General features: G+C 45.6%; 1 protein-coding gene across 2 annotated transcripts in view; it reads left to right on the forward strand.

The window, feature by feature from the left end:
• The window catches only part of BRF1 (BRF1 RNA polymerase III transcription initiation factor subunit), a 329,398-nt gene that overhangs the window by 86,218 nt on the left and 221,068 nt on the right, over positions 1-22,112 (forward strand). For both annotated transcript variants that reach the window (XM_030214801.1, XM_030214803.1), the window contains exon 4: positions 20,178-20,209. In XM_030214801.1, the coding sequence (XP_030070661.1) occupies positions 20,178-20,209 (32 nt within the window). The remainder of the gene's footprint in view (positions 1-20,177; positions 20,210-22,112) is intronic.

Here is a 22,112-nt window from a genome sequence, read left to right on the forward strand (position 1 = left end):
TTTCAAACAGGTAGAAAAAAACGACGGTCAAAGCCAGAAGGATGTTTGGGTGCATAAAAAGAGGGATGACCAGCAGGAAAAAGACAGTGATAGTGCCATTGTATAAGTCTCTGTTGAGGCCCCATTTAGAGTACTGTGTGCAGTTCTGTAGACCGCACCTATGAAAAGGTATAAACAGGATGGAGTCAGTCCAGAGGGCGACTACAAATTTAGTAAGCGGTCTTGAACACACAAAATATAGGGACAGGCGTATGAACTTCAACATGTATGCGCTGGAAGAGAGGATGGAGAGAAGAGGTAAGATAGAGACGTTTAAATATCTCAAGGGCATTAATTTACAGGAAGTGAGCCTTTTTCAACTGAAGGAATGCTCTGGAACGAGGGAGCATATGATGAAGTTAAGAGGGAATAGACTTAGGAGTAATCTAAGAAAGTGTTATTTCACAGAAAGGGTGGTGGAAGCGTGGAATGGCATCCCGGTGGAGGTTACGGAGTCGAGGACTGTGTCAGAATTTAAAAAGGCATGAGATAAGCATGTGAGATTGCTTAGGAAAAGGAAGAGTTAGGAGTTACAGAGGATGGGCAGACTGGATGGGCCATTTGGCCTTTATCTGCCGTCGTGTTTCTGTGTTTACCACAGTAATAAAATGGCTGCCGATCCTTTTTTGCATTAATTACCTTGTGATAATGTCACCATTAGCTTGCGGACAGTAAAAAAAAAAAAAAATTACTGCGTTAGCATGTACCGACACCTATTTTGCAGGTGGTAAGGGCTCATGAGATATTCCTCTGCTAATCAGTGAACACTCTCTGTCCCTGACATGCCCTTTCCATGCAAATATTAAAAATATTTTTTAGTGCACGGGTAGGGTATGCAGATTAGGAAATTACTGCAGGATGCCTCAGCACATCCTGTGATAAGCCATTTTAAGCTGTGATAAGTGCGCATTAGCGCTTACTGCAGTTTTGTTAATGGACCCCTATAGAGTTCTTTTTCATGTCCAACATGTAAAACACAGCCCTGTGTGCAGTCCTTAATCTTAATGCATGAAATAGAGAGGCTGTTTAGATCCACACCAATAGCAGATACAACAATTGGCGAATCCCACAAAAAAAATATATATTTAAAAAAGGTTTTTAGTGGTCCATGTTTTGCCCATACAGGGGTGCAGTAGTAAAAAAATAATCATAAAATATATGAACATATATATAGGACCCTGTTTACAAAGACGCGCTAGTGTTTTTAGCGTGCACTAACCGTGTACACGCCCAAAGGAATATTATAGGCATCTACATTGTTAGTGCGTGCTAATTTTTAGCGCAAGCTAAAAACACTAGCTCGCCTCTGTAAACAGAGCCCATAGTTTTTAAAGTTTCCACAAGTTGATTGATTTCTACTGCGATATTCATGTTTTTGTTTTAAGTGTGGAAATTGAATACAATTTATTGGCTCACAGAGGCGTGTTTTCATGGAACATTTAATTCTGTTTATTTAAAGCAATGATATTATACACTTATAAGGCTTTTATTTTGTGCATTTTTATTAAGGGTTATCCTTTGACCTATTAATCATTATATTTTTAGAATGCTGTTTTAGAAATGTCACTTTTGGATTTTTAACTATATTATGATCATTGTGTTTTTTAATGCCACGGTGTTTTAATTTCTGAGATGACCTCATTGGAACGCATGTGTGCTCCAAACGTGGTTTTTAGCAGTTTTATTTTAGCATTTTACTTTCGGGTCTCATTTGTTACATTATTCTTAGTCCTATATTCCTTTTTGTATAATTAAAAAATATATATTTTTATTAGCACAATTTAGCTGCTTGACATCACAAGTTTCCTTGTCATCAGCAGCAGATGAATCCATTACGAATGGATTGTGTCCACCTACCAGCAGGGGGAGATAGAGAACACTGAAAACCATAGTGCCTCTAGGACGGCTAGCTCCATCTGCCTCTCAGTATTTCTCTATCTCCCAGCAGGGTAGGACGCAGCTTGTTCAGCTCCTTGAAAATTTCTGCCTGGGGAGGCTCCTGTGCTTGGCCAGTTGAGCTGGGGTGTTGTGGCTGGTGGTGCCCTCTTTAAAGGCACATAGATTTGCCCTTTCCCTGCCTTACCCATTGTGGATGCAGGCACATAGGTTCACCCTTTCCCACTTCCCCCTTGTGGATGTAGGCATATAGGTTCGCCCTGTCACTGCCTTTCCCACCCTCTACTGCCTCCAGAGTACCTCTGTAGCTGTTTGCCTCCAACTTTCTTCACAGCGTAACCACCCCCCCCCCCCCCAAAAAAAAAAAACCCGTGCTTTTTATGCACTGCTATTCTGAGGCTTTTATTGACGTGCAGCGTGACCGGAGCTCGGTGGACTCGGTCCTTTGAGGTAAGAGCGGTACTCAGCTCCTCCGGGGAGGGCCTGCGGACGGCATTCCAATCGGGGTGATTTTGGCGCGAAGCCGCCATTTTGTATTTTATTCCGCTGTTTTTCGGCGATGGCTGCTGAGGGAGTTAAGCGCTGTTCCTATTGTGGCAAGCGCAGATCAGCAGCGGGGCTCTGTAAACGTTCTGTATAGACGGTAGAGTCAGTACGAGCATGGCGAGCGATGAGTCTTCTCGCTCAATGGAGCTGGCAGCGGGCGCCATCTTGGAAGCGCCGCATGGCTCGACCCCCGCGGTTGCGGAGGAGTCTGTGAGCAGAGGGGCGCCTCGGGTCGAGGCTACCAGACGAGCTCCGTTCCCCGTAGCTCCTAATTCAGAGACTGGAGGTCAGGCTGAGTTTTTCTCTCCCGAGTTTGTGCTTATTTTACATAAAGCCTTCATGATGAAAAGAGCTGTGCCGCAGGCGTTAACACTGCGTTGCTACCTGGTCTCCCTCCGACTGATGATGGCCCGGGGCAGATGTCAGAAGTGGATGCCCCTCAGCGTTGGATGCACGCTAAACATAGACGGGTAAATTCCCCATCGGAGAGTGGCGCACCCCCCCTCCCCCCTTCCCCCGTGGTCGGGCTGTGGGGAATCTGAGGGATCTGGCAGGCCTTCGTGGTCTGAGGAGAGAGAGGAAGGTGCTGGTTTGCCACTGGATCTGGATGATCCCACTGCGGTTCGGATTTTCCACAGCGATGAGCTGCCAGTGCTTATCGCTGATGCCTTACAGGCCCTCTCTATTGATGATCCTGTTCAGGGCGAGGCCTCCTCTGGTAATCCGAGAATGGCGAGTACTAAGAAGCCTGCTCGAGCCTTTCCTTTGCATGACTCCATCCAAGAGATTATTTCTGCTCAATGGGCTGACCCAGAAGGGCCCTTGAAAGTGGTCAGGGCGATGGGGCATCTTTACCCTCTGAGTAAGGAGCACTTGGCCCGTTTTGGGATGCCTAAAGTGGATGCCTTAGTCACGGCTGTGACAAAAAAGACCACCCTCCCAGTAGAGGGAGGGGTCGCCCTGAAGGACATTCAGGACCAGCGCCTGGAATCAGCGTTAAAACGGTCCTTTGAGATTTCGGGCCTAGCCTTAAGGGCGTCTGTTTGCAGTTCTTATGCTGCTCGAACCTGCCTTTCTTGGTTACACCAAGCAGTGGAACAGCCCGTGGGTGGCGCGGAGTCCCTCGCTGAGGTTGGACCGTGCATGGAGTCAGCCTTGTCATTTTTAGCTGACGTACTCTATGATCTGGTCAGAGCTTCGGCTAAACAGATGTCTGTGGCGGTGTCCACCCGCCGCCTTCTATGGCTACGGCATTGGGCGGCTGACATGGCCTTTAAGCAAAGGCTGGTGAAGTTGCCCTTTCGGGGACTTCTGTTATTTGGAGAGGAGTTGGAGAGGATTGTTAAAGACCTGGGGAATGCTAAACCCCAGCGGTTACCTGAGGATAGGCCGCAGCCTTGTTCAAAGGGTCAGGTGGTTCCCTCTTCCTCTAGACCTCGCTTCCGTGAAGCTAGAAGGTATCACCCGTGGCGCTCTGCTGGGTTTACTCAATGTGCCCGTTTTCAGCAGAGGAAATCCTTTCGCTTGGACAAGTGATCCGCAGCGGCCGGTGCTAGGCCTGGAGTTCAAGGGCGACCCTCTCAATGATGATGCGCCAGTCCACTCCTCCTTTACAGCTGTAGGAGGACGCCTTTCCCTCTTTCTAGAGGAGTGGACCAAGATGACCTCGGATCAGTGGGTCCTGGACCTGATCAGAGAAGCTCTCTTTTGCCCTGCATTACAGGCTGGATGTGGCTGCCAGGAGGGACGCGCTTTTTGGAGCACAAGTGCTTGTGCGTGGTGTGGCTTGTTCCCGCCCTATCTAGGGATTGCTTTGATACATCCCATTCGTAATGGATTCATCTGCTGCTGATGACAAGGAAGGGAAAATTAGGTTCTTACCTTGGTAATTTTCTTTCCTTTAGTCACAGCAGATGAAGCCATGATCCCTCCCTGATTGACTCTGTTTTGTGTTCAGTTTTTCCTGCAGACATGTTCTCTCATTGGGAGAAGTTGGAAAATAGTCTTCAGGATTTCTGTTCTACTACAGGAGGTTGAGTTCGTCCCTCCTTTGTGTTATTGCTCCTGTTCTGGGGCGTTCATTCACTGTGAGGAAAGTTCATGTTATGCTACTTTGCGGTTTAACACTGCTTTGGAAGCTTCAAAATACTGAGAGGCAGATGGAGCTAGCCATCCTAGAGGCACTATGGTTTCAGTGTTCTCTATCTTCCCCTGCTGGTAGGTGGACACAACCCATTCGTAATGGATTCATCTGCTGTGACTAAAGGAAAGAAAATGACCAAGGTATGAACCTAATTTTCCCTTTGTGTTTTTTTAAATTACCCATCATGCCTGTCTTTCTGAATGCTGCCTGTGAGCTGACAGTGTGTGTTCTGCAACAAACTTCCCTTCACCCACGATCTCTTCATCTCTCATTCCCTTCACCTGCTTGCCCTAACTGAAACCTGGCTCTCCCCTGATGACTCTGCCTCAGTTGCAGCTCTATGCCATGGAGGCTATCTCTTCTCCCACACTCCCCGCCTAATTGGCCGCGGAGGAGGCGTCGGGTTACTACTCTCGCCCTCCTGTAGTTTCCAACCCCTCCTCCTACCACAGTCTCACTGCTTCTCATCCTTTGAAGTCCACTCCATCCGTCTATTCTACCCGTTGCCACTCAGAGTGGCAGTCATTTACCGCCCCCCCCTGATAAATCCCTCTCTTCCTTCCTCACCGACTTCGATGCCTGGCTTTCTGTTTTTCTTGAACTCTCATCTCCATCCCTCATTCTCGGAGACTTTAACATACACGTTGATGACCCGTCCAACTCTCACGCTTCTCAGTTCCTCACTCTAACATCCTCCTTCAACCTCCAGCTATGTTACACCACCCCTACTCACCGTGATGGCCATTGCCTTGACCTCGTCCTCTCCTCTTCTGGCTCACCCTCCAATTTCCACACCTCAGCTCTTCCTGTCTCTGATCATCACCTGATCACCTTCACACTTCTTCACCCTCCCCCTCAGCCCCGCCCAACATTAACCACTACTTCCAGGAATCTCCAGGCTATTTACCCTCCCACCTTATCATCTAGTATTTCTAATCTCCTCCCCTCTATCATGTCCTCCGAGTCTGTCGACGAGGCTGTCTCCGCTTACAATGCCACTCTCTCCTCTGCTCTGGACACCCTTGCACCATCCACCTCCCGTCCCACAAGGCGTACTAATCCCCAGCCCTGGCTGACCCCTTGCATCCGTTACCTTCGCTCCTGCGCCCGATCTGCAGAACGCCTCTGGAGGAAATCTCGCACCCGTTCAGATTTCCTTCACAACAAATTCATGCTATCCTCCTTCCAGTCCTCACTATTCCTTGCCAAACAGGACTATCACACCCAATTGACTAATTCTCTCAGCTCTAACCTTCGTCGTCTCTTCGCCACCCGTAACTCCCTCCTCAGTGCCCTCCGCTCCCACCCCCCCCTCGCTCTCTCCTCAATCACTGGCTGACTACTTCCGCGACAAGGTGCAAAAGATCAACCTTGAGTTCACTACCAACCCATCCTCCTCCTCTTCACCCTTCAACCCTCTCCCTCAATCAACCAACCCAGACCTCCTTCTCCTCCTTTCCTGATATCTCCGAGGAGGAAACCGCCCGCCTTCTTTCCTCCTCAAAATGCACCACTTGTTCCTCTGATCCCATCCCCACCAACTTACTTAACACCATCTCTCCTACTATCACCCCCTCCATCTTTCATATCCTCAACCTCTCTCTCTCTCCACTGCAACTGTCCCCGACACCTTCAAGCATGCCGTAGTCACGCCACTCCTCAAAAAACCATCACTAGACCCTACCTGTCCCTCCAACTACCGCCCTATCTCCCTCCTACCCTTCCTCTCCAAGATACTTGAGCGCGCAGTCCACAGCCGCTGCCTTGATTTTCTCTCCTCTCATGCCATCCTCGATCCGCTTCAATCCGGTTTTCGCCCTCTTCACTCGACAGAAACAGCACTCTCTAAAGTCTGTAATGACCTGTTCCTTACCAAATCCAGAGGCTACTCCATCCTCATCCTCCTGGATCTATCCGCCGCTTTTGACACTGTCAATCATGACTTACTTCTTGCCACACTGTCCTCATTTGGGTTCCAGGGCTCTGTCCTCTCCTGGTTCTCCTCCTATCTCTCCCACCGCACCTTCAAAGTTCACTCTCATGGATCTTCCTCCACCCCCATCCCCTTATCTGTTGGTGTTTCTCAGGGATCGGTCCTTGGACCCCTTCTCTTCTCATCTACACCTCTTCCCTGGGCTCCCTGATCTCATCTCATGGTTTCCAGTATCATCTCTACGCTGATGACACCCAACTGTATCTCTCCACACCAGACATCACCGCGGAGACCCAGGCAAAGGTATCGGCCTGCTTATCCGACATTGCTGCCTGGAAGTCCAACCGCCACCTGAAACTGAACATGTCCAAGACCGAGCTTATCGTCTTTCCACCAAAACCCACTTCTCCTCTTCCTCCACTTTCTATTTCAGTTGATAACACCCTCATCCTCCCTGTCTCACCTGCCCGCAACCTCGGAGTCATCTTTGACTCCTCTCTCTCCTTCTCTGCGCATATCCAGCAGATAGCCAAGACCTGTCGCTTCTTCCTCTTTAACATCAGCAAAATTCGCCCTTTCCTCTCTGAACACACCACCCGAACTCTCGTCCACGCTCTCATTACCTCTCGCCTGGACTACTGCAACTTACTCCTCACCGGCCTCCCACTTAGCCATCTATCCCCCCTTCAATCTGTTCAGAACTCTACTGCACGTCTCATATTCCGCCAGAACCGATATACTCATATCACCCCTCTCCTCGGGTCACTTCACTGGCTTCCGATCAGATACCGCGTTCAATTCAAGCTTCTCCTTCTTACCTACAAATGCACTCAGTCTGCTGCCCCTTACTATCTTTCTACCCTCATCTCCCCTTACGTTCCCGCCCGTAACCTCCGTTCACAGGATAAATCCCTCCTCTCAGTACCCTTCTCCACCACCGCCAACTCCAGGCTCCGCTCATTCTGCCTTGCCTCACCCTATGCTTGGAACAACCTTCCTGAACCCTTACGCCAAGCCCCCTCCCTGCCCGTCTTCAAGTCTTTGCTTAAAGCCCACCTCTTCAATGCTGCGTTTGGCACCTAACCTTTACCGTTCAGTGAATCCAGACTGCCCCAATTTGACTGCCCCTATCGGACCGACCGTTCACTTGTCTATTAGATTGTAAGCTCTTTGAGCAGGGATTGTCTCTCTTTGTTAAATTGTACAGCGCTGTGTAACCCTAGTAGCGCTCTAGAAATGTTAAGTAGTAGTAGTAGTAGTAGTAGTAGTAGTTCTACTGCTGCCACGCCAGTAAGAAGTTTCATTTTTTTTTCATTACTTATTGGAGCACCTATCTCAAAACAGATTTTATTTTGTATTTTAATTATCTTTTTATGCAGTTGTTTGTATGTATGTCTTGTATTATTGAACAATCAGCCATTCTTATGAACATTTTTTTTAAGTTTCAAGGGTCTCATAAGCTGACTTGCTTTATTTTATAGAATAACCTGCGTTATACTTTTGAATATCCAGTTTTTAAGAAGTGTTTTGGCTGGTATGTAATACCTTGGTCTACTTATATTCACCACTTTTTAGTTGTTGTATTGTGGAGATTTTTTACTTTTCATAGTATATTAAACAAGTCTTTACAGCTTGTTTGTTAATGCCACTTTTGATCCTGTCAAACTGCACAGACCACTTTCAAGGCCCCCGCCCCTCTTGGGGGCTGACCTAACAGTCGACGCCAGAGAGAGGCAAGAACCTGGAGACCAGAGACAACAGAAGGCAATGAAATGGAACAGGTTGGAAAAAGATGGAGGAGACAGGCTGGGTCAGGGCTGGAGATGGACTGGAACAAGGCAAAGCTACTCACACCAAATGAACCGGGGGGGGGGGGGGTGGAGGAGGAGAACAGTGTTGCAAAGTCATTAGAATCCGGGACTTCCTTTAAATACCCCTAGACAGGAAGTGGGGACATCCGCAGGCATCCTGAAACTGTCTGCTACTGCTCATTTAAAAGGAGCTCTTCCGCACATGTGCGCACCTAAGGAAGCAGGCTTGCACTGAGAAGGCAGCATGAGAGCGGGCTACCTGGCCAGAGGAGTGTCACAGAGCACCAGGGAGAGCCGCGCAGGTGGTCCACCCCGAGTAAAAGACTGCTGAAGACCTCGAAAGCGCTGCAGGGCCCGACCTCCGGGGGCAGGAGGCCCCCCCCATTCAAAGCATGAAAGCGACAGGTCTTACGTGTCAGTGTGTGCTCACAGGCTCCAGTACTTTGCATGGGTTTCCAGCAGAACAGGAAGGCCACAATGGAGGAGGGAGCAGGGCCTGTAAATATTCACTGACTTGGGTCCCATTCTGACACTTTGTCTTTGGTAGCCCATGGCAAGTAACATTCAAAGTGTGAGGGCAAGTCACTTAACCCTCCATTGCCCAGGTACACTAGGGACAGAGAAAGTACCCGTGTATAATATGCTTTGGTTGTACCATAAGAAAGATAATCACTGGCGCTTTTGGGTATCTGACCCAGACTTATTGCATGTTGGATAAGCACATGCTCTGTTTAACTGCATGCCGTACTTCGGTTCCGTTTTTGGCGCCATCAGTTTGTATGGGGACAGAGTTCGGTTTAGCGCACCAAGTGCAAGATTCGCTTATATGCATGGTTTAAGACCGCTCCTCTGCAGGAAAGACTCCACATAAGTGCGCTCACGGAATATGGAAGCCGATTGGCGCGTGACAACCAACGAGATTTCAAATTTACCGCCCCTTCAACTGCCACAGGCAGAATAAGCGAAAGAATGTTGTTAGAGTGCACACTGGCATCGTCATCGCTGCGGAACTGTAAGACTTTAACATTGGCTGAACGAATAGAAGTTCTTAAAAAATTAGAAAACAAACAAAGTCAAGCATCTATTGCTAAAGAATATGGTGTCAATCCCAGCTAAATTTCACATGTCTTGAAGCAGAAAGACCAGCTTTTGGAAGACTGGCAAATCCACACAGGAAACACAAACCCACACACGAAACGTAAAAGGGTGGGAAAAGTTGAGGAGGTAGAAGATGCTCTTCTTCGGTGGTTTTCTCGAGTCAGGAGCAGACAGTTTCCTGTCAGTGGTCCACTGCTTATGGAGAAAGCTAACCAGCTAGCTGAAAGTCTTGGACTAACTGAATTCAAAGCCACTGTTGGATGTTTGGAAAGATGGAAGGAAAGGAACAACATAAAATTCAAGAAACAGCATGGTGTGAAACAAGACGCTAATGACTTTGGTGCTGAAAATTGGGTTGTTTCAGTTCTTCCTACCATCTTGAATGAATTTGCACCTAGTGACATTTTCAATGCTGATGAAAACGGTCTCTACTGACGAGCGATTCCTGATGGGACACTTGCATTTAAACATGCCGAAACTACTGGAGGTAAAACATCGAAGGACCGACTGACGATCCTCCTTTGCTGCAATATGGATGGGAATTAGAAGTTGGAACCCCTCGTCATTGGAAAGAGCAAACAGCCCCGTTGTTTCAAGAAAGTTAAGCGATTTCCTGAGTCATACGAGGCTAACGCAAATTCATGGATGACTGGGGAAATTTGGAAGCAGTGGCTAAAGAAGTTGGACACTAGAATGCGGGCAAAAAAAGCGTCAGGTTTTGTTGCTTTGTGATAATAGTGCTGCACACAGGGATGATGTCAGGCTGTCTAAGGTCAAGGTGGTCTTCCTGCCACCAAACACTACCTTTCTGTTCCAAGCTATGGATCAGGGCGTAATAGCCAATTTCAAACAACATTATCGGGCTCTTGTGCTATGTCGTCTGATGAGCATTATGGATGACCAGACTGGCAAGGATAAACGTGTTGTTGAACTGGCTCATAATCTATCACTGTTGGATTCCCTACATATGCAGAAAGAAGCCTGGAATCATGTTACACAGGCAACCACTGTGAACTTCTATAAGCGGGCAAGATTTTTTTTAAGGATATGGAGAGGGACAAAACGGATGCAGCTGTTGCAAACGCGTCAGATGCACAAAAAAGTACAAATAGTGTGCAGAATTTTGCAGAATTCTCAATTGTTTTGCGCAGAATTCACCCCCCCTCCCCAAGTAGCTGAAATGTACCTGTTAATTTGCATTCTCCCGTGACACTGTCCTCTTTGTATTCCTCCCTTTCCGTCCCTCCCAACCATTATTGACTATTTACTCAACCCAAGCTCCTTAGCTCACATGCCTTCTCTTTCTTTCCCCACCCCCTTCACTGCCCTTCTGCTGTCCCTTCCCCCCCCCCCCCCCCCCCCCACCCTTTGTTCCTTCCCTGAATCCCTTCATCCCTTTCTGCTCGGCAGCACATAAACATTTGCCATGCCTTCTGTTTCTTTTCTTATCATTCTCCTCCTCTTGTTTTTTAGGTCTCTTCTCATTCCTTTCTGTCACGCCTTCCTCCTTGCTCTTCCTTTCCCTCTTTGTCACATTTTTCTAACTTGGTTTATAACAGCTGGGGAAGCACTGCAGAGCCTGACGCTGCTGCTTGTTTTGCCTTTCTGACTCGCACTATCTCATCTGCAGACTGATGGGCAACAGAGCACTGACAGCAGCTTCCTCCTCCCTCAGGATGTCGCTGCACTTTAATACGGTGGTGGTGGTGTGGGGGACGTTACAGCAAGGGTCAATGGATGGGGGATTTGTTTTTGGAGGGAGCACTGGCCACCTCCCCCTTCATGAACACCTATCTTGTTTTCACATCGGGAGGCTCTTTCCTTTTATGTAGAAGGAATGAGGTCACTGCTGCAGTGACTCATTCTGCTCTTACAGATATGAGGCTGATATGATTTAATGCTTGGATTGGTACGTTTCATTTTCTACTATTGTGGCGTTTCCAATTTCACAGGAAAAAGTTATTCACTGGTGACCTGTTTGAAAAGATTGAAGTAAACATACTTTATAACTGGCTGTTGACCTTTCAGTACTATATATTATTTTTTTCTGCATCCTGAAGAGAGCATTTCTTAGGTTTAGTGTTAAATCAGTGTGTGTGTGTGTGTTTAATTTTTGTTGTACGTCTTTTGAACTCTCCCTTTCACCATCAATGAGTGAACCACTGCACTGTGAGGGTTTTTGTAACGATTTCTTGTCACAAGCTGTACAAAGGGCTCCCTCACTGTGATTTCACCAAAGCAAACTTGAGTTTTAAAAACTGGTCAAATTTTACAACCACTCATGCCAGTTAGTAAAGATAAGGTTATAATGTAAACTTGACACCTATCATTGTGAAGATCCTATTTCTTTACTGTAGTAGTTAACCAAGGCCAGCATTAGAGAAGTGCAAACAGGACAACTGCTCTGGGCCCCTGTCTGAAATTTAAGGAGGTACAGCCTTCTGGCGTACTTTGGGGGGGCCCCCCTTTCAAATTTCTGCCATGGATCCCATAATGTCTAAAACAGGCCCCGAGTTTATTGTTCCAAATCAAACTGATGCTGTTCCTTGCAGGTAACTTAGAAGACATTTGCTTTACAATTCTCATGCTGGCATGTGCAAAAAATGTTGTACTTCCTTCTAATTAGAACACTGTTTCTTTGCTATTGTGTTAGCTAACCTTTAGTATGTCAAAACTCAAAACCTAGTAAGCAGAGTAGGAAAGAACATCACAGTTTGTGTTCTGCCCTGCGGAGAGCCAGTATCTGTGATCTCTCTTAATCCCCCTCGCCCTGTCTCCGCTAGTCTTGCTTGAACTCCCAACCTCCCTTCATCCTCAGTTTTTTAATCATCCCACCTTTCCTTTAGCAGCATAGTGGGGTGGGCTACTGGCATCTTAGCCGTACAAATATTTTGCCCAGCACAGAGCATAAGAACATCAGAATAGCAATACTGGATCAGACCAATGGTCCATCTATCCCACTATCCTGTTTCCAACAGTGGCCAATCTAGGTCACAAGTACCTTGCGAAACCCAAATAGCAACATTCTATACTACCAATCCCAGAGCAAGCAGTGGCTTCCCAATGTCTGTCTCAAACCAGACTATGAATGTTTCCTCAAGGAACTTGACCCTGATACACTAACCGCTGTTACCACATCTCCACCAAGGAGTTCTACAGCTTAACCATTCACTAAGTATTTAAGCTCTGGAACTTGTTGCTGGGGAATGTAGTAATAGCTTCAACAATTGGAGAGTATGGAGGCGGGGCTGGAGAGTAATTTATTTGTTGTCTCCATCCATAAAGGTGTTCTGCCTATACAGCAGACTACCTTACTGTTGGTAAGCATGGTAACCAAACAACTCACAGATTATATATACAAATTCTCAATACTACACAAATCACAGTCAGGTTTTCGCCCCCTCGACAGCACTGAAACAGTACTACTCACTCTCCTAGCCAAATTCAAACAGGAAATAGTAACAGGTAAAAACATCCTTCTCCTCCATTTTGACATGTCTAGTGCTTTCAACATGGTAAACCACAATATATTACTAAGATTATTAGATAACTTCGGAATTGGCGGAAACATACTCAACTGGATCAAGGGCTTCCTAACAACAAGAACCTACCAAGTAAAATCAAACTCTAACATATCACCACCGTGGAAAGTAGACTGTGGAGTTCCACAAGGATCACCGCTATCACCAATCCTCTTCAATCTAATGATGACCCCACTAGCCAAGTCCTTATCCACCCTAGGCCTCAACCCTTTCATTTATGCAGACAATGTCTTAAGTATACACCCCGTACAAATCCAAACTCAGCTTAAACATCATGGACTCATGGGCAAACGCATTTCAGCTAAAACTCAATAAAGAAAAAACACACTGTCTCATCCTCTCATCCCAACACAATGTGGACAACCCCACAGCAATCAACACCCCAGACATCACCGTTCCTATCTCAGACAGCCTGAAAATCTTGGGCGTTACAATAGATTGTAACTTAACGCTAGAGAACCAAGTGGCATTCACAACTAAGAAAATGTTCCACTCAATGTGGAAACTGAAACGCCTGAAACAGTTCTTCCCGAGGAATACATTTCGCAACCTGGTACAATCAATGGTATTAAGCCACTTAGATTACTGCAATGGAATTTACGCGGGATGCAAGGAACAGACCTTAAAGAAGCTGCAGACCGCTCAGAACATGGCAGCTAGGCTTATATTTGGAAAAATGCGATATGAAAGCGCAAAACCCCTCCCCGAAAAACTATACTGGCTCCCAATCAAAGAACGCATTACCTTCAAAATATATGCACCATGGTTCACAAAATAATCTGCGGTGAAGCCCCTGGATACATGACAGATTTGATTGACTTACCAACTAGAAACACATCAAAATCAACTCGAATATATCTAAATCTGCACTACCCAAACTGCAAAGGCCTCAAATACAAATCAACTTGCGCATCCAGCTTTTCCTACATAAGCACACAACTCTGGAACACACTACCAAAAGCCTTGAACGCGACGCACGACCACCTAAATTTCCGGAAATCACTAAAAACTAACCTATTCAGAAAGGCATACCCTGCCGATCCAACCTAAATGCCTGATCTCTGCGACACAACAAAATTAAAGTAATGGACATAATTCAGCTCCTCCGAAGCACATTCTCTAAATGTGAATGCGCCACATGAACTTTATCCTACCACACTAACACTTTGTATTTGTGTTCACCGGAGCAGGCAAACGCCTTCTGGTACTATGTAAGCCACATTGAGCCTACAAATATGTGGGAAAATGTGGGATACAAATAATAATAATACTGTTCCTCCATTTCATCAGAAGGCTGAATCTCTCTTCCTGGCTCATGACATCCCTGCCTCCTATGGTTTTTGGCCTAAAGAGCTGCTTTTTAATATATTTATAAATGATTTAGAGATGGGAGTAACCAGCGAGGTAATTCAATTTGCTGATGACACAAAGTTATTCAAAGTCGTTAACTCGCGAGAGGATTGTGAAAAATTACAGAAGGAGATGCATGTGGGAAAACAGAACCCGAATTATAGCTACGTCATGCAAGGTTCCACGTTAGGAGTTACGGACCAAGAAAGGGATCTGGGTGTCATCGTTGATAATACACTGAAACCTTCTGCTCAGTGTGCTGCTGCGGCTAGGAAAGCTAATAGAATGTTGGATATTATTAGGAAAGGTATGGAGAACAGATGTGAGGATGTTATAATGCCATTTATCGCTCCATGGTGCGCCTGTACCTTGAGTATTGTGTTCAATTCTGGTTGCCGCATCTCAAGAAAGATATAGTAGAACTGGAAAAGGTGCAGCGAAGGGCGACAAAAATGATAGCGGGGATGGGACGACTTCCCTATGAAGAAAGACTAAGGAGGCTAGGTCTTTTCAGCTTGGAGAAGAGATGGCTGAGGGGAGACATGATAGAGGTATATAAAATAATGAGTGGAGTGGATCAGGTGGATGTGAAGCGTCTGTTCACGCTTTCCAAAAATACTAGGACTAGGGGGTATGCGATGAAGCTACAGTGTAGTAAATTTAAAACAAATCGGAGAAAATATTTCTTCACCCAATGCATAATTAAACTCTGGAATTTGTTGCCGGAGAACGTAGTGAAGGCGGTTAGCTTGCCAGAGTTTAAAAAGAGGTTGGACGGTTTCCTAAAGGACAAGTCCATAGACCGCTACTAAATGGACTTGGGAAAAATCCACAATTTCGGGAATAGCTTGTATAAAATGTTTGCACGTTTGGGTAGCTTGCCAGGTGCCCTTGACCTGGATTGGCCGCTGTTGGGGACAGGATGCTGGGCTCGATCGACCTTTGGTCTTTTCCCAATATGACATTACTTATGTACTTTTGTAGTTATGGTTTAATCTAGAATTGAGAATGAATGTGATTGTTGGGTAGACTGGATGGACCGTTCAGGTTTTTATCTGCCGTCACTTTCTATGTTACTCTGGGGCACATTTTCAAAGCACTTGGACTTACAAAGTTCCATAGGTTACTATGCAACTGTATAAGGCTAAGTGCTTTGAAAATATGCCTTATTGTTACTGTGTGGAAGTCCCATAATTTTGTGAGACTTCACAGACTTATACAGCTCCAACTGCAGAGGAAAGGCAGCAAAAGAGGAGATGTCAAGTAGGATGATGAGTATGATGTGATTATGTCACAGGAGTGGAAGGATGAAAGGGATTTAAAAATGTTTTCTTATTATGATGGGGAGAGGGTCGAGACTAATTTGCTTGTTTACTTGGGACCTACCAGAGGGTTAATTCTGCCTTAATTGTTGTGTCTAGTGGGTGGCAGGCGAGAATGCTGTTGCACTGTTGGAGAAAATAGTCACATTTTGCATTTTCATTCTTTTGGACCTGTGTGTGTCATGGCTTCTGCTTGCAGGGTTCATAGAGCTGCAGTTCAAGTTTCAGGGTGCAGCAAACCTTCTGATACACAGGTTGCCTATCTCTACTGGTATGCCTTGAGCCAGCAAACCAATTGAATATTAAGCCTGGAAGAAGCCTCATGATTAGAGACCACAACAATTTAAGAAGATGATATTTTCAAACTGCTTTGGGTTGCAGTAATGGGCCGATGATCAGAAGCAAACGCAGGTGCTAGAGGCAGCACCATACTAGTGCCTGCGTTTGCTACCGCCCCATGATCAGAGCCCCTGAGCACGTGAAACAACGCACTTGCGGACTCGGAATGCAACTAGCATGCAAATGCATGCTAAAAAGGACTCTTGGCGCAAGTAGCATACAAATGTCTGCTAACATATTACTCCCCAATGATCAGTGAGCAGCGCGCCAAACCCTACTCCAGCTCAGAGCTGGCATTAGGGTTTGCAGATTATTGAGGAGGAATGGTGAGCCCTGAACAGCATGCATTTGCATGCTAGCAGGCCCCCTATTCCACCAATACAACCCCCCTGCAGAAGTCCCCCCCCCCTCAGGAACCCTGACCCCCAGCCAGTGACATGGGGGCTGGAGGTCTGATGGACCTTGAGTCCCCCCAACCCCCCGACACAGGTTCAGGAGGGGCTAGAGATCCGATGGGTTTCCAATCCCCCTAACCTCCCCTAGCATCCCCCCAGGAAAGCCATCCTCCCCCCAACCTGGTGGTCTAGTGGCCCGCTTCCCCGCCCCTGTACCTTTGTTGGAGGAGGGATGCTAGGGGGGGTTATGGGGGCTGGAGACACACTGGATCTCCAGCTCCCCTAAACTTGTATCGGGGGGGGGGGGGGGGGAGACTGGAGGTCAGCTGGATCTCCAGCCCCTGTGTTGTTGGCTTGGGGGGGGGATTCTGTAGGGGCACTAGGCCACCAGGGCCATGCTGTTTGGGGTCTGGTAGTCCCATGGACCTCCAGCCCCTGTGTTTGACAGGTCTGGGCTTTTGACAGCCCAGACCTGTCAAACAAGTGCGGGAGGATGCGCTCAAGCACTTTACCCTGTGATCAGAGATAATAGCGTGCATAAATTTGCATGTTATCTGATTATGGGGGCGGTAACCCACACTGTGCCATTTTTAGAGCGCTGTTTGTAACAGCGCAGGGCTTTCAATCATCGGCATAAGAGAGGTGGTGTAGGAATATAGTTCCTGCAGAAGTCTCTGTACACCCATTGCAGTATCTTGTGAGACACAGGATGGCTATCCCTGGTGGTACACATAGAACCTGCAAACCAATTGAGTATTGTACCTGGAAGAAGCCTTATGATTAGAGACCACAATTTAAATATTTGCATGTGGGAGATACAGTGCAACCCAAAGCAGTTTTCAAACACTAAGAGAGATGGTATAGGATTATAGTGTCTTCTGAACTCTCCGTATAAACCCACTGCAATATTTACATTTAATCAACTCGAACCAGCTGGGTTCAAATTTATTTATTTAAAATTTCTATTCTGCCTATGTGTGTGTGGGTGTTTTTTAATGGTCTATGCTGCTGAACTAAAATGCTGGACACCATTTATAGCAGACAAAAACTTTAGTTGAAAAGGATGTAATTTTTCTGGGGCTTTGCACATGCTTGTAATGTGATAACGGTGCTTAAGGATGATCAGGGAGAGCCTTAAGAGAGCTTCAGAAATGAGGACCTTACAATCTCGTATTATGTATCCCTGTTGTATTTTCTTTCAAAATACTGCACAGGATTCTGCTGAAATTTCATTTCCATCTTTCAGAATGGAAGGCATATACTAGGAAGCTACTATAAAATTCTCATTACATATACAGAAAGTTTCTGTCAATTTTCCTTTCTAAGTCTCTAAAAGGACCCCATCACTTGCTAGCAGCTTGCCCCAGGTTGCCAGGCAGCTAGTTAATGCACATCAGGGATTAACTGTTCTCACATTTTTTTGAGGAACTGCTGGGGGGTAATACTAAACATTCTGCTTTCACATGTAAGTGGTATCCTTTAGATTTGAAGCAGGGCTGTGGAGTTAGTACACCAAACCTTCATCTCCGACTCGTACTATGTATAGTAAATCTAAGAAAAATTTGATTAATTACAGAAAGATATGTACAAAATTAGAACTAATAGACCACAAGATATTTTTATTTGAAGTTTGAACAAAGAACTTGAACAAAATAATTATATAAGTATAAAATGATAAATTTAGGGAAGGGAAAGGGAAATGGGACTTGATATACCGCCTTTTTGTGGTATTTTGCAACTACATTCGAAGCGGTTTACATATATACAGGTACTTATTTTGTACCTGGGGCAATGGAGGGTTAAGTGACTTGCCCACGGTTACAAGGAGCTGCAGTGGGAATCGAACCCAGTTCTCCAGGATCAAAGTCCGCTGAACTAATTTACCATATATTGTAATAGTTTTAAGTTTTTATTTTGAAGCTGAAGTCGGTACACTTTTTCCAACTGCACCCAAAATTGCATCTGACTGACCCCACAGCCCTGCTTTGAAGACCATAGTATGTTTCTCACAAACTGGAAAAAGCAAAATAGCGAAGATGACTAACAAAAACAAAAATAATCAAAAATTAAAAACAAGAAAAAATCAAATTTGTTTTAAAAATACAAATACATAAAAAATAAAAAATATGAAAAAGACGACACTTGTTTATAAAAATTAAACACTTTATTAGCCAAAGGATAGCAGGGAGAAAGGGACTCGACACAGCTGTATTTTGGCCGTACAGGCCTGCGTCAGGAGTCTTCTCACCGTGTGTGATTTTTAATTCTATCCAATTGTAAAGGGTATATGTGTGTCTCTTTTTAAACTGTAGCGTTAAATGATCCTTGATACAAAGTGAAGCAAAAAGCATCAGAGCAGCGTCTTGTCTCTGTGAAATCAAACAGAGCTAGTACTAGCTCTGATGCTTTTGCTTCACTTTGTTTCAAGGATCATTTAACGCTACAGTTTAAAAGAGACACACATATTCCCTTTACAATTGGATAGAATTAAAAATCAACACACGGTGAGAAGACTCCTGACGCAGGCCTGTACGGCCAAAATACAGCTGTGTCGAGTCCCTTTCTCCCTGCTATCCTTTGGCTAATAAAGTGTTTTAATTTTTTATAAACAAGTGTCGTCTTTTTCATATTTTTTATTTTTTTAAGTATTTGTATTTTTAAATACAAATTTGATTTTTTTCTTGTTTTTAATTTTTGATTATTTTCGTTTTTGTTAGTCATCTTCGCTGTTTTGCTTTTTTGGTGTTTTTTGCGAAGACTGGTTTCTTCTGTTTTTTGTACTTCTCACAAACTGGAGTCATTGCTTCTGATAGGAACATAAACTCATCCACCACACATCCTCCCCCTCACCCATTACATATCTTAAAACACATGTTTATGTACCACACACCTTGTGCACCCGCCCTCCATCCATAACTTACATATGCAGACACAATCACCCATCACCTTATCCCACCACACACTGTAACCTCCATACCTACCACACATTTCTCATTAATTTCCTCAAGAGCCTTTTTCATAGGTCATAGGCTCAGACTGGATGATGGTGTTTTCCCAGTGGCAAACCTCTCAGTGAGCACAGGGTGTGTGTGTGTGTGTCTGTAAGAGGAATGTGTGAAAGACTGTGCTGGGAAGGAAGAGCGGGTTTAGAGAGAGAGAGAGAGAGAGAGTGCTGGGGATAGAAAGTGGCATGAAGAGAGGTGACACAGAAGAGGTTATGGTGAGTTCCCATGTTCCTCTGCTAGTGTGTGTATGAAGTATATTATCAATAGTGAGATTGCAGCTTAGATAAGTTGTTTTTCCATGATTGAGTTTAAAATATATAAAGTGTCTGGCGTTGAGGACGCTTATTTGCCATAGCCAAAAGATAGGTGAGTTTGATGGAGTCGTGATCATTATGGAGCTCCTTTCCCATAAAGACGTACTGTGTTAGGTGGACAGCGGAAGACTATTAGTACACAGTATTGATTTGGTTCCTCATAAGATCCTTCCGTGGTATTTGCATTATTGCACTTTGTTTCCACTTGGAAGTACAGGATAGGTTGGTTCTTCAGCAGATCTTAGCTTATCTTGTAGAGCTGCTATATAAGAATATGTACTCTAGATCTGTTTTTAAATGCTCATTTTCAGAGCTGTTTCTGAATTTAGAATAGTTCTCTTAGTTTGAGTTCCAGAAGCTAATGCAATGCTGCCAATTCAAGTTTATTTTAATTTCTTTAACCAACATCTTTACATGAAGTTATGTTCTTTAATTTTCTCTCAGACATGCTACTTGACCTCAGTGACCTTCTTCAGGTATGTGTAAGTTAAACATCTCCAATCCATTATAAGTTAGTTTTTGCGAAGCAAGCATAAAATGCTGTTTGTTGCTTATGTGATTATAAGAAACTAAAATGGGACAAATACCACTTGTGTAAAAGCCTAGGGAAATTTAAGTCAGAAGTAATAATTTTCTTATCTTCACAGATGAGAAAGCTGTCAGCTCGTGTAATTTCTGCATTGCTAGATGATGGCATTGCACAGCATGCATGGAAACATCTGCATGAGATCAGATTTTAAGAAATCTTAAAATAACAGCCCAGACTAAAACTTACTTTTATGTTTATTTGTGTGTTTAATTAGGTTACTGAAATCTGAGTACCATATTTGCATAATTTATTTACACACACACACACACACACACACACATATATATATATATATATATATATATATATATATATATATATATATATATATATATATATATATAAAAGGCACCACCAACGTTCTAAATGAAGCCTCCAGCCGGAAGTGTGAAGGGGGAGAGATATACGGTTTCCCCATGAGTGTCTGCCCCGCCCTCGCTCTCTCTGTAACACAAACAGTGAAGGAAAACACAGCAAAGAACGACATCAAATCGCTCTCTCAGGCCCTCATGATCAAAAGCAAACTCTGGCGCTAGAGGCTGTTAACGCCATACTAGCGCCAGAGTTTGCAGCCGACCCATGATCAGAGCCCTCGAGCGCCTGAAACAGCGCACTCGAGGGCTCTCAGCGCAAGTAGCATGCAAATGCATGCTAAACAGGGCTTCTAGCGCAATTAGCTTGCAGATGCATGCTAATTGGCGCTTAACGCATTCATCCCCAATGATCAGTGACCAGCGCGCCAAAGATTGGGTCGCTGGCCGCAGCAAAATCAACGCCAGCTCCGAGCTGGCGTTAGATTTTGCGGATCATTGGGGAGGAATGGTGAGCCCTGTCCAGCATGCAGTTGCATGCTGGCAGGCCCCCGTTCCCCCCCAAGGCAACAGCATACGGGACTGGAGGTCCGGTGGACCTCCGGTCCCCCCCCTGATGATCCGACCCTCCCCCGAACCCCCCCGAAATCTTCGTGGCCGCCTCTGGCCAAGCGTTGTCCCACCCTACTACTACTACTATTTAGCATTTCTATAGCGCTACAAGGCATACGCAGCGCTGCACAAACATAGACGAAAGACAGTCCCTGCTCAAAGAGCTTACAATCTAATAGACAAAAAATAAATAAAGTAAGCAAATCAATCAGTTAATGTGAACGGGAAGGAAGAGAGGAGGGTAGGTGGAGGCGAGTGGTTACGAGTCAAAAGCAATGTTAAAGAGGTGGGCTTTCAGTCTAGATTTAAAGGTGGCCAAGGATGGGGCAAGACGTAGGGGCTCAGGAAGTTTATTCCAGGCGTAGGGTGCAGCGAGACAGAAGGCGCGAAGTCTGGAGTTGGCAGTAGTGGAGAAGGGAACAGATAAGAAGGATTTATCCATGGAGCGGAGTGCACGGGAAGGGGTGTAGGGAAGGACGAGTGTGGAGAGATACTGGGGAGCAGCAGAGTGAATACATTTATAGGTCAGTAGAAGAAGTTTGAACAGGATGCGAAATCCTTGTGGCCGCCTCCGGCCAAGGGCTGTAATCTATCGACGGGCCCACCCCAACCCCCCCCCCCCCCCCCGCGTTCTCAACAAATTCCTGGTGGTCCGTGGTGACATGTAAACCCAACCTCCTCCCTCCCTCCCGGCACCCCTACCTTTTGTTGGAGGAGGGACGCAGCCTGCATGCCTCCTCCTCTTCCTTTCGACGCCGCTTCAAAATGGCGGCGCACAGCCCCGCCCACTGAATCCTGGGATGCGCTGGGCGGGGCTACATACCATGTAAGGGAATCGCTCCCTTATATGGTATGTAGCCACGCCCA

Source organism: Microcaecilia unicolor, chromosome 9 (assembly GCF_901765095.1).
Source record: "Microcaecilia unicolor chromosome 9, aMicUni1.1, whole genome shotgun sequence".
Classification (NCBI taxonomy): Eukaryota; Metazoa; Chordata; class Amphibia; order Gymnophiona; family Siphonopidae; genus Microcaecilia; species Microcaecilia unicolor.